Raw genomic sequence first — 13,731 nt, 5'->3', positions numbered from 1 at the left:
AGCACCGCCTTCCTAATCCTCGCCACCTTCCCTGTCCACACAAACGACAAGACCAGCCTATCTACTACTCGAAAAAAATTGCCTTTGGCAAAAAGACCAGTAGTCACTGGAACAAAAACAGCAACTGTGGCAAAATATTCATTTTTACTGCCTGCACCCGGCCAGCCAACAACAAAGGGAGACTATCCCATCTTCCCAAATCCTCCTTCACCTTCCCTACCAGGCTCGTGAAATTTAGCTCACAGAGTTGCGCCCAGTCCCGTGTTACCTGCGCCCCCAAGTACCTAAAGTGAGTTGTCGCCACCCTAAATGGCAACCCTTCCACTCCCGCCCCTCCACCTGAAGGAGACACGATAAAATACTCACTCTTCCCTAAATTCAATTTAGACCCTGAAAACACCCCAAATTTCTCTAGCAACACCATTATGTCCCTCATAAATGGTGCCCGGGTCCGTAATATCAAGCAGTAAGTAACCTCCATACAGACACACCCAATGCTCCAACTCACCCCTCACTATCTCCCTCCATAAGCCCGAACCCCTCAGCACAATCGCCAAGGGCACAATCGACAATGCGAACAAGAAGGGGTACGTGAGACACACCTGCCTCCTTCCCTGGAATAGTGGGAAGTACTCTGTCTCATTCATCCAGATACAAACTGTTGGATCCTTGTATAGCAATTTTACCCAAGCCACAAACTTAGGCCCAATCCCAAACTTCTCCAGTACCGCAAACAGAAACCTCCACTCCACTCTGTCAAATGCTTTCTCCGCACCCAAAGCCACCACCACCTCTAACTCCCTCCCCTCTGCTGGAGAAAGTATGACATTCAGCAGCAGCCGCCGCACATTCAACGACAGCTGCCTGCCCTTCATGAACCCTGTCTGATCCTCCCCCACCTCCTTCAGGAGACACTCCTCCAGCCTCGCCACCAGCACTTTAGCTGATATCTTGGCATCCACATTCAGAAGAGAAATGGGCCTACACGGCCACACCAGGCCCTTCTCCTTTTTCTGTAACAATGAGATAAATGGCTGCCTCATAATCCCCAGAGCCCTCCCTTCACCATCGCATCCTCAAACCTTTCCACCATCAGCAATGCCAACTTGCCCTCAAACGTTTTATAAAAGTCCATGGGGAACCCATCCAGCCCCGGTACCTTACCTGACGGCATCTTCCCTATCACTGCCTTCACTTCCTCCAACCCTCATGGCTCCTCTAACCTGGCCCTCTCCCTCCTCTGGCCATTTCAGTCGCTCCAGAAATTCCCTAATCTCCGACATTCTCCAGCGGCTTTGACTAAGATAATCTCCTATAAAAGTTCTCAAACACCCCATTTACCTGCTCTGAAGCCAGCACCACCCCTCCCGTCCTATCCCTAATCCGTGCAGTCTCCCTCGTCGCTGCCTGCTGATGGAGCTGGCCCGCGAGCAATCAACTGGCCCTCTCACCATACTCATACACAACGCCCCTGCACTCGCCTCAACTGCCGAACTGCCCTCCCGTAGACTGAAGGTCAAACTTCACGTGCAACTCCTTCCTCCTCAGCAATAACCCTGGCTCCGGATCCTCCGCGTATCTTCTATCTATCTTCAAAATTCCCTCAATCAGCTACTGCCTCTCCTCCCGTGCCTCCTGGTCCACCTTCACCTTAAATCTGCACTCCCTCGACCATGGAGCACTAAGACAGGGATACATCCAGAGAGTGAGACATGTGTTAGGATATTGTCTGTCCTGTGTTCCCTTTTATTGCCCGTCTCGCTGCTTGTTCTGTTCTACATTCTTTGGGTTAGGTGCTACAAAATTACTGCACCTTTTGGGATTTCTGTTTAACTTGTAGTCGTTGGATACTGGAAAAGCCCCCTGTTCTCATGGGCTGGTCTAAAAACGTCCCCTTTAGGTGCTGTGGCACAACCCGTGATGCTGTTTGATAAACTTGGCAAGCAGTCAATCCGTGTACATAAGATTTTCAGCCAGCTCCTATCATTGCCTGTGGTTGGTGAAGTCAGTCAGAAAATTTCATTGGACTGGGCATCGAGTATAAAAACAGTTGTATAGAACCTTTGTACGGCCGCACTTGGAATATTGCGCACAATTCTGGTTGCCACACTACAAGGATGTGGAGGCTTTGGAGAAGGGTGCAGAAAAGGTATACCAGGATGTTGCCTGGCTGGAGGGTGTTAGCTATGTGGAGAGGCTGAATAGACTCAAACTATTTTCATTAGAAAGACGGAGGTTAAGGGGTGACCTGATTTGATTTTGATTTGATTTATTATTGTCACATGTGTTATTATACAGTGAAAAGTATTGTTTCTTCCATGCTGTACAAACAATGCATACCGTACATAGGGAAGGAAGGGGAGACTGCAGAATATAATGTTACAGTTATTGCAAGGTGTAGAGAAAAGATCAACTTAATATGAGGTAGGTCCATTAAAAAGTCTGATGGCAGTAGGGAAGAAATTGTTCTTGAGTCGGTTGGTACGTGACCTCAAACTTTGGTATCTTTTTCCTGACGGAAGGTGGAAGAGAGTATGTCCGGGGTGCGTGGGGTCCTTAATTATGCTGGCTGCCTTTCTGAGGCAGTGGGATTATAGATAGAATCAATGGATGGGAGGCTGGTTTGCGTGATGGACTGGGCGACATTCACGACCTTTTGTAATTTCCTGCGGTCTTGGGCAGAGCAGGATCCTTCCCAGGCTGTGATACAACCAGAAAGAATGCTTTCTATGGTGCATCTGTAGACGTTGGTGATAGAGGTCTACAAGATTATGGGGGCATGGATACAGTGGATGGGTAGGCACACTTTCCCAGGGTGGAGGGGTCAGTCACCAGGGGGCATAGGTTTAAAGTTTGTGGGGCAAAGTTTAGAGGAGATGTGCGAGGCAGGCTTTTTAAGCAGAGGGTGGTGAGTGCCTGGAACGCGTTGCCAGGGGAGGTTGTGGAAGCAGCCATATTAACGGCGTTCAAAAGGCATCTTGACAAACACATTGATAGGATGGGTATAGAGGGATACGGCAAAAGGAAGTGCTGAGGATTTTGGCAAAGGTTGGTATCCTGACCAATACAGGGCCGAAGGACCAGTTCCTGCGCTGTATTGTTCTTTGGTGTGATGGACTGGCCAGCTGGTATGCAGGGATCACCCAGTTTTAACGGTGGAAAGTGGATCGCAGAGGGAGTTGTCATCATCCTCCATCCCGTGACCTCCAGACCCGCTGTTACTGGCAACCCAGGGTCCCCACCCGTGCGACAGGTATGTATCACGGAGGGAGTTGCACGTGGAGGGTTGGCCGGGGGGGGGGGGGGGGGGGGGGGAATACACTGTCTATGCACTTGGCCAATACCCCCCTCCAACCGCCCCCCCCAAGTCGGTGAACCTAGAGGCGATCAGAGCGTCCCATACTCGTTGTCCCTGACGCACATATCGTGCGGCCCCACGTGCCTGCCTGGGTCCCATGTCCTGCCAATCCTTGCCCTCATCCACATCCGCCTCATCGGATGCGGCCTGGAATTCCCCCTCCTCCTCCAGCACATCCCCGCTCTGCTGTGAGATGTTGTGGAGGACACAGCCGGCCGCCACGATGCGGGCGACCATCTCATCATTATACTGGAGAGTGCTCCTGTCACCTAAACTGCATCTTCAGGAGGCCGAAGCACCATTTGATTATGCTCCTGGATGTAGCGAGTCTCCACGTCAGTCACACGACCGTAGTGGATAACCCCTTTCGCCAAGGAACCAACCCCCCCCAGCCTGGTGTTGAAGTTCAGGGCAATCGTCACCTTGACGGCCACCAGGAGCGGGTTCCCCGTGGTGCCGGGTGTGCCATCATCTGGTGATATGTTGCACTATCTCTCTGCTCAGCCAGAGTATTCAACGGGATGCCCAGTTCGGTAGGTCCTCGAATGACAGGCACTGCCGGTACACACAAGGCCTCATGCGACACCTCCCTGGCACCTCCTCCTCCACGGCCTGTTGGGCAGCTGGCTCTCCAACCTGGGCGGCTGCCAACTATTTCTCTGCGATACGCTCCGATCCTGCCCACTTAGCTGCCGCACGCTCCATTGCAGCAGCTTCCTTCTCTCGGTATCCTACCTCCTCTCTCTCGCTCCCTCGTTAGGCCGGTTTTACAATTTTTGAAAGCACAAGTGAACCATGGCATCAGGAACTCGGCCCATCGGAGGAGGAGAGATGCGGAGGCTCTGGAGAATACCGGGTCCAGTCTGCTAATGAAATACAAATGGTGTCTACCAAACTTTGTTCCGGTACACATTGATGCCGCTGTCGAGGTGATGGAGAATCACGATTTGGCGTCAAATCGGCACCCGCTGCCATTTTGGCGTCAGAACCTATTCTCTGCCAAATTGCGTTTCGCAATTTTGGCGGCAAACAGTGAATCCAGCCCACGAGCGTGAAAGTGCAAATTTTTCCAAAGGTCAGTATCCCTCGAATTGTGTGTCAGGGGCTAGGAAGATCTGAAGAACTGAAGCTAAAGGTGGGATCATTTGTGATAAAACCGCCAGTCTTGTAAAGGAATCAGGCCAGTCAAAACTGCTGAATTCCGGGATCAAAGCTGTATTGTTCTCATAGGGAGGCAAAAGCTCCCTCTGGTGGAAGAAAGGCAGAAGGGCACCGACCTGAACATCTGTTCAGCACCACCTGGTGGCCGGCAACAAGAAATGCACTGATCTGAACACCCTGGAACTAGTGGCATCTGGTGGCAGAATCGCCCCAGCCTGGAATTCTTAGGTGAAAAGCCATCCGGTGGTCGAAGGACAGAATCACACCAAACTGAACATCTCGAGTAAATCTATTTCCCTGAGGCTGTAACCACAGGAGTGAAGACTCATCTCAGACCTATCCCTTTAATTTCTGCTTTTTTATTCCTTGCCAAACGTTACCGTGTGTCTGTCTTGTGTGTGTCCGGGTAGAGGGTGGGATGGGGGGTCTTGGGGTTAGGTAGTCTAGTAGACCATTATCATGTTATTTCCTTATATGTTCACCTTTTCATCTATTTCGGAAAATACAAATCACTGGTTAATTCATTTATGTTGGGACTCCAGGGTCCGTGGGGCAGGAATTGACCGCGCACTCGCCAAGGGTGTTGTAACACATGTCCCTCACTGCCTCAGCCATGTCTCTCTGGCACTGTGCTCTGTCCCCTTGCACATCTGCCATGTCAGCGCCTGACCAATGCTCTTGACACCCTCAGCCATGACCCTTTGTGACTGGGCCAAGTTCTGGAGTATCACAGCAATATTTATGTGGACCTGGGACATTTCTGCCTGTGACTGGGCTCCCTTATCAAGCTCCTAAGCCATCAATCACACAATGTGCCCCAGGCCTTTGATGTTTTGACCCATGGCTCTGCTTGCCCTAGGCCTCCTCCAGCTGCACCTGTAGGCGCTGGAAAGTTGCAGGCACCCCATCCGGTAAATTGTGGCTCTGTGTCTTATCTCTAGCAGCGATGGGATCATAGTTTCTAAATGAGCAATGCCTGTGCGGACTCTAGCTGTTGCCTGGGACCCGCCAGCCCTCCGACCGTCCACCCTTTCTGGAGTCCCTGCCTCCATCTGATGTGCAGCAGCATGTGCGAAGTGTGCACCAGAAGGTAACCAAAATGTCCCATTGAGGTGAAAGTCTCGGCGATGGTGTATGGTGCAGGTGACAGCAGTGACTAAACGTTGGTATCTTCCCTGGACTGGTCCTCCAGGGTGTGCTGGGGATCTGGCTGGGGCAAGGTAGCACAGATTACCCAGCATCGTCAGATGGTGGTCCTGCAAGATAAAAGACAAGAGACTAGGTGAGATTTTAGGAATGAGTGGTCAGTGAGAGAGGGGTGACACACTTGCTGCTGGAATTTATTTTGCATTGGGGGCTCACTCGGTTGCTGCATACTGACCACATTTGAGACACCCCTCCCATCTACCCATTAGGTCCAACGCCCTCAACTGCACGGGGGTTTGGACTCTGAGGTCCGGGATGATCCTGCCGGTATTCTTCCGCTTCCTGCAATTATGGGCTGTCTTGTTCTAGGGGACACATAAACAACATGGTGAGACACATGGAGGCAAGTTCTACAGGGGATCTGCAGCTGGTGGCATGCATGTGCAAGGCACCTGGCCAAAGGGGACAGTACAAGTGTTGGTGAAGAGTGAGAAGTAAGGGAGATGCGGGCAGGTGGGTTTTGGATTGCTGCAGGGGAGTGGGGGGGTGATGTGAGGATTGAGCGACAGGAGTGATTCCAGGGACACAGAAGTAGTGACTCACCCAAGCTGCCCTAAGGAAGTCGTTGATCTTCTTTCGACACTGGGTTCCAGGCCTCTTGTGAGGCTGGCAGCATTGACCGCTTTTACCACCTCCTCCCAGGCTCTGTTTACGATGGTGGGCTTGAGTCTACTGCCCCAGCAAATCCAACGCCAGTGGGACTGAGAATTGCTCCAGATTCATGTGGGCAAAATTCTGCCATATTTGCATGTTCTGACTCGCTTCCTGAATATCGCAGTTTTCAAATCCAGAGGGACAACTCCAGAATCCAGGGACCTCTGATAGATTACAGTTAGGGCATCTACAATGTACTCCCCTCCTTCCTTTCACACTCTTGAATGGAAACCGTCAGGCCCTGGGGATTTGTCACTTTTTAGTTCCATTAATTTCTTCATTATCAATGTTTTGCTTACATTAATTTTATTTAGTCCTTGTCCCTGATCCACTATTAATGCCCTCAGAACTTCCAGAAAGCTATCCTCCCTTTCTATTGATTGTAAATACTGAGGTGAAGTATTATTCAACATGTCTGCCATTTCCCCATAGTTACTGACAATAACCCCACTTTTAGTCTTCAGAAGGCCCACATTGCTCCCTTCCACCCACTTTCCCTTTATGTAAATATAAAACTTTTTATTGATGTTGATGTCCTTTGCAAGTGCCTTTGACAATCCCTTTTAATAGCTCGTATAAGTTGCTTTGTAGCCCTTTGCTAGTCCTTGTATCTTTCCTATTTTTGCTGCTTTTGCATTTTTGTAAGGTCTTTTTTCATTTAATGCTGACCCTGATCTCTTTATTTTGCTGCAATTAACGTGATGATTGCTTTTTTTCCCTGCCAACTCTTTTATCATCAACAGCCACATCATTGCCTTCAACATCAATAGAACCATCTACAACTGTAATCACATCTTTAACCACTTCATCTTCAACGAGTGAAATAACAAGTATTTGCAAAGCAATCCAACTGTCAATGTTCAATCTCTAATCTAATAACACATATTTTGAATAAACAGTGAACAAGTCTTATCTTGAATATTGTAATCAATATTTTTTGAAATTGTAAAGGCCTTCTCTGTTTTCATGGTATCCTACCTGTGAACACCCTCACATTTCCATTGCTATGGCATCAGTCCTGCCACCAAATTCGATCTCCAGAGCCATTGTCAAGTCTCATTTACCCATCTCACAGAATGAAATGCCCGTGCCTGATTTGGAGCTCTACAGGGATTCACCCAGCATTCCCGGATCCGTGCCGGAGGCAAAGTGATTGCTGAATCGCACCCACAATTTATCATTTAACCTGTTTTTCATTGTTAATTAACATTTCTATGATTAGATTTAACAACATCTTCTGGAACCTCAAGCAGAAGCACTTCAACAGGAGCAGTCACAACTGTGTTCACGTCCCCAGCAACTACAACAGCAACGTCAACAGGTATGATCTATTGTAATGTAGCAATTCAATATTATTGACAGAATAAATTACAAATGTTGGTGATACCTTTTGCGTAAAAGAAACCAACCGATGATATTGACTGATGTTTTGTAAAGTCAATAAATAAAATTGAGCAGACAGGTTTGTACTCCCTGATGTCAAAAACTTTATATTTACAGAGAAACATCTTGTAACAACGTACTTAAGAATACAATATATGCTCCTTAACCTGGAGATCCAGTGTAGTCTCCGAAAAAGTATCACTTTCAAATTTTCCAATCTCCCATGATTTGTATTCATGTTATTGAACTTATCTTGCTCAATTTGTGTGCTTTTTGCTGTAATTAATTGGAGTATTGCTTTACTTCACTGACAACTCTATTATCATCAACAGGAACACCACCTTTGACTTCAATATCAACTCAACTATTTACAACGGTAGCTTTAAGCACTTCAGATTCAACATCAACAAGTGAAACAGCAGGTATTTTCAATGCTATCCAATTTTCAATGATTAACCTCTAACTGATAACTCATATCTTAAACAAGCAGTGAACCAGTCTCACCTTGAATATCATAATTAATATTTGTGAAATTGTAAAGGCTTTCACAATTTCCATGATTTCATGCCTTACATTTCCATTGCTACAATATCAGTTTGTGGTGATATGCATGCACACATAAATGTATATAGTTGTAGAGATGTATAAAGTTACATACCAGTACATGTAATCATAGTTATGAACTCCGGCCAGAGACATGCATCACTGGACTGGAGTGACCAGTCAGTTGGTAGGAGGACGTAAAACAGGATAGTTGCACTTAGAGTAGCGCCCTTGGAATTCAAGTAAATTTGTCTGTATAAATCAGTGAGTTATCTTTCCGCGTGTTTGACAATAAATCATCATTCTAGTTGAATACCGATATGTTTTGTGTGTATCTTTATCAACGGTGGAATGACAGTTCAGCCATCAAACTTCAGGACAACACCAGAACTATCAACAAGTTTCAATTCTTGGACACATTTCAAATTTTAAAATCGCATTTTGCTATTTCACAGATGAAGTGAAGCGATTAAACATAGGGGTGTTTGTGCTTCTTGTCACAACGCCGACAATCACTACTTCATTCAAGATTTGATGTCAAAACAAAATCAATAAACATGCTCAGGCAGTGAGATTCCTATCTTTCCTAATAATGGATATGACTAGTCCCATAACCAATAAAAGCTTGATTCATGTATCGATTCATGTATCGGTTATAATTGACGCTCCTTCGATGTAATCATAAAACAATCTCATTCATTTCCGCTGCAAACTATACAATTCCATAATCATCTTTTAGTGAATAATGCTGTAAATGAACACCTTGAATTCAACTCGGTGATGTTGCTGTTTATTCTTCACGGGCACGATTAAGTCCACTTTTGGGTGTGTTCGGCAGGGTGTTTCTCGGCAGCTGCAGTGCCGAGAAGCACTCCACTATTCCATAAAGGTTTGGCGGTTTCTTTGGTCTCTGGGAGTTTCTCCCCACCAAGCTCACATTCAGACTGGTGAGCTGAACACAGATTCGAGTGACAATTTCTACAGCAGCCCTGATCATTTCCCGCCAACCCTTTCAGCACCCCGCCCTCCAGCTTTCTACACCTTCTTTTCACCCCCAACATTCTCTAAGCTGCTGGGAGCTCCCCCACATCCCACCTCACCAATTGGCAAAGCCCCTCCGTGCCCGACCCCTGACAGATACAACCTGGCATCCAGGATCCACAGCACTGCTAGCATGGCACTCTGGAATTGCTGCTGGCATCCAGGCAGTGTCAGAGTGGTGCACAAGTGTCACTGCCTGGATGCCAGAATGGTAGTGCCAAGGTGCTCGGGTCCCAGAATACCACCCTGTGTCCCTGAATGCTCAATGCCCGTGAGTTGCCCCGAAGATACCATTATGCATGGTCCATGTTTGTGTAGACCAGACCAGCACTGGCGAAGTCTCGCGGCTGTTAGCTCCCGTGCGCTGGGTGAGACTGGCGTCCGGATATTTGAATGACTCGTTTAAATGGCTCATTTAAATATGCATTTCTGGATCTTGCCCAGCCCGATTTGGAGCTCTCCTGGGATTCACCCAGCATGACTGAATCCATGCCGGACGCAAGATCGCTGAATCAATCCCACAATTTATATTACCATTTTCATTTCATTTCCTGTTTTATTGCTGTCAATTAACATTTCTAAAATTAGAATATATGACATCTTCTGGAACTTCAAAAGGAAGCACTTCAACAGAAGCCTTCCCCCACAACTACAACAGCAGCATCCACAGATATGATCTATTGCAATGTTGTAATCCAATATTATTGACAGGATAAATTACAAATGTTGGTGATACCTTGTGCGTAAAGGAAATGCAAGCAAAGATATTCACTGATATTTTGTAAACTCAAGTAAAATTGCGGAGCCATGTTTGTACTCCCTATGTACTCCCTTTGTTGAAAACTCTATATTTACAGCGAAACATATTGTAACAATGTACTTAAGAACACAATATGTACGTCTTAACTTGGAGATCCAGGGTAGTCTCCGAAAATGTATCGGAGCACTTTCAAATTTTTAAATCTCCTATGATTTATATTCATGTTATTGAACTTATCTTGCTCCATTTAAATGTTTTTGCTTTGCTTCATGACAACTCTATTATCGTCAACAGCAACATCAGCCGGTATCAACCAGTTGGTTGATGTTGGTGGCACGGTAGCACAATGGTTAACACTGTTGCTTCACAGCGCTAGGGTCCCAGGTTCGAATTCCAGCTTGGGTTACTGTCTGTGAGAGCCTGCACGTTCTCCCCGTGTCTGCGTGGATTTCCTCCGGGTGCTTTGGTTACCTCCCACAAGGCCTGAAAGGTGTGCCGTCAGGTGAATTGGACATTCTGAATTCTCCTCCACTGCACCCGATCAGGCGCCGTAGTGTGGCGACTAGGAGATTTTCACAGTAACTTCATTGCAGTGTTAATGTAAGCCTACTTGTGACAATAATAAAGATGATTATTCTTGTTATTAAAAGCTTGATTCATGGATCAGTTATCATTGACACTCCTTCAGTGGGATCATACAAGAATCTCATTCACTTCTGATGTAAATTATGAGATTGTATAATCATTTTTAGTGAACAATACAGTCATCGAACTGCTTGAATTCAACTCGATGATGTTGCTGTATATTCTTCACTGGGCACAATTCAGCAGACAAAAGTTTAAGTCCACTTTTGGGTGCATGAAGCAGGTTGTTTCTCGGAGACTACAGTGCCGAGAAACACTCCGCTATCAACAGAATGTTGTTGTTTTCTTTGGCCTCTGGGAGTTTCTCCCTATTAAGGCCACACTCAGAGAGATTTCCCACTCGTGAGCAGATCGCAGATTTGGGCCAATTTGCACAGCAAATCATGATCGTTACCTCCCACTCCTTTCAGCACCACCCCCTCAGCTTCCTACACCTCCTCTTCACCCTGCAGCCTTCTCTGGGCCGCTGGGAACTCACCCTCACCCCCCCTCGCCAATTGGCAAGGTCCCTTCTTGCCTGACCCCAACAGTGCTGCTAGCACCCTGCCAGTGTCATAGTGGCAATGCCAGGTGCCCAGGTGTTACTGCCAGCATGCCAAACTGGTAGGGCGAAGTGCGATGTTCTCTGTTTTCTTTGTAAGGATGGCTTGGATGTGAAGTGTTCAAGAAAAAACATCAAGCTATGTTAATTAGCAAAGCTTATTTATTAACACTCCTTTAAACTAGATTTGAAGGTATTCCTAAGTACACAGGTTGCTAAAATAAACTACGCTATACCTAAATCTATAGAACTCTCAAATACACGACTACTCTCTCACACCGAAACACCTTCTCCCCGAATCACGGGTTGTCATGTGATCTGACGTGACTGCTCTTGAGCACCACCTGGTGGTTAGATGTATTTACATGAAATTGTTAACCCTTCATCTCCCATACAATATCCACATTGTTACATCCCCCTTCCTTTGAAAATGTTTGGAGACTTGTGTAAACATATATACATGGTATGAGCATTGCATGTTCTATGCATGGTTGAATGACCACTGTCATTGAAGTGATCAATTTCTCCCTTTTTAACAGTTCACAAATTGAGTCTGTTTGGTTTCTTTTTGATATGGGTGGACCTTCTCAATCGTGGTTGTTCATCAGATGTCGTGTCTTTACTGGTGTTACAACATCTCGCTGTTGTGGTGTAGCAGGTGTCTTGAGTAGCTCTGTGTCAAGCTCTATGTGTGAAAATACAAGTTGAGCTGCCTTCACTTTGAGAAGCGATCTACGATTGCTTTATAGGATAGAACTTTCGTCTCTCACAATGACGTGTGAGTGTGGAGCTGCTTGATGAATCACATGTGCCATGCAAGACCAGCCTCCAGTTAGAATCTCAACCTGCACATTACCTCCTGGTTCTAGCGTTGCTACATCGTTCGCTGTCCTGTTGTAGTAACGCTGCTGTGTTTGCTTATTTTGCTTCATTTTCTGCACATCATCGTCATGATCAGGATCTGCTCTTGGTAAATATGGTAATGTAGTACGTATCTGTCGATTCATCAGTTGAGCTGTGATGGGCTGGTGGTGTAGCTCTGTAGCTGAGTAGAGCTAAGAATGGATCGCTTCTTGAATCCAACGATTTCTTGAGCAATTGCGTCGCTATGTGCACATCATTTTCACCTTCCCCATTAGATTGTGGATGCAGTGGGCTCGAAGAGATATGCTGAAAATCTTACCTTTGTGAGATTTCTGTCCACATGCAGATGTCAAAACATGGACCGTTGTCTGTCATGACAGTAAATGTCTTGCAAATGCCTCTTTGCTAGCTTTTATGACCGTTTTAGAACCATCACTTTCAAATTTTCAAATCTCCCATGAGTTATTGAACTTATCTTGCTCAACTTATGCGCTTTTTACTGTATTTAATTGAAATATTGCTTTTCTTCACTGACAACTCTATTATCATCAACAGGAACATCACCATCGACTTCAACATCAACTGAACCATCTACAATGGTAACCACAGCTTTCAACACTTCAGCTTCAACAGCAACAAGTGAAACAACAGGTATTTTCAATGCTATACAATTGTCAATGTTCAGTGTCTAACTGATAACTGATACATAAAACCAGCAGTGAACCAGTCTTACCTGGAATATCATCATCAATATTTGTGGAGTTGTAAAAGCCTTCGCTATTTTCATGATTTCATGCCTGCGAATAGCCTTACATTTCCATTGCCACAATATCAGTTCAGCCATTAAACTTCAGGACATCTCCAGAACCATCAACATGTTTGAATTCTTGGACACAATTCAAAATTTTAAATCTCATTCTGCTATCTCACAAATGAACTGAAGCGAATAAAACACAGGGGGCGCGATTCTCCGCTCCTGCGCCGGTTGGGAAAATCGCCTGGGTCGCCAAATTTTCCCGCGACGCCGGTCCGCCGCGCTCCCGCGATTCACCAAAGCGGCGAGAACGGCCTCGACGGCGTTCACGACAGCGCGAACACTCTGCCTCCATTTCGGAGAATCCTGCCCATGGTGTTTGTGCTTCTTGTTACAACGCCTACAATCACTACTTCATTCAAGATTTGATGTCAAAATAAAATCAATAAAGGTACTCACACAGTGACATGCCTATCTTTCCTAAGGGGCAGCACGGTAGTACAGTGGGTTGCACTGTTGCTTCACAGCTCCAGGGTCCCAAGTTTGATTGGGTCACTGTCTGTATGGAGTCTGCACCGTGTTGCGTGGGTTTCCTCCAGGTACTCCGGTTTCCTCCCACAAGTCCCAAAAGACGCGCTATTTGGTAATTTGGGCATTCTGCATTCTCCCTCATTGTACCCGAACAGGCGCCGGAATGTGGCGACTAGGGGCTTTTCACAGTAACTTCATTGCAGTGATAATGTAAGCCTACTTCTGACAATAAAGATTATTAGTAATGGATATGTCTAGTCCCATAACCGATAAGAGCTTTATTCGTGGAT

At 46.3% G+C, this 13,731-nt stretch overlaps 1 protein-coding gene across 1 annotated transcript in view; it reads left to right on the top strand.

Moving 5' to 3' along the window:
- Positions 1 to 13,731, top strand: part of LOC140389026 (uncharacterized) — a 63,140-nt gene that overhangs the window by 11,464 nt on the left and 37,945 nt on the right. Inside the window, exons 2-4 of the mRNA XM_072473192.1 lie at positions 7,602 to 7,700; positions 8,095 to 8,184; positions 12,712 to 12,807. Of these exons, the coding sequence (XP_072329293.1) occupies positions 7,602 to 7,700; positions 8,095 to 8,184; positions 12,712 to 12,807 (285 nt within the window). The remainder of the gene's footprint in view (positions 1 to 7,601; positions 7,701 to 8,094; positions 8,185 to 12,711; positions 12,808 to 13,731) is intronic.

Source organism: Scyliorhinus torazame, chromosome 14 (assembly GCF_047496885.1).
Source record: "Scyliorhinus torazame isolate Kashiwa2021f chromosome 14, sScyTor2.1, whole genome shotgun sequence".
NCBI lineage: Eukaryota > Metazoa > Chordata > Chondrichthyes > Carcharhiniformes > Scyliorhinidae > Scyliorhinus > Scyliorhinus torazame.
Note: the sequence above shows the minus strand (reverse complement) of the source record. Positions and strands in the feature narration are given on the sequence as shown.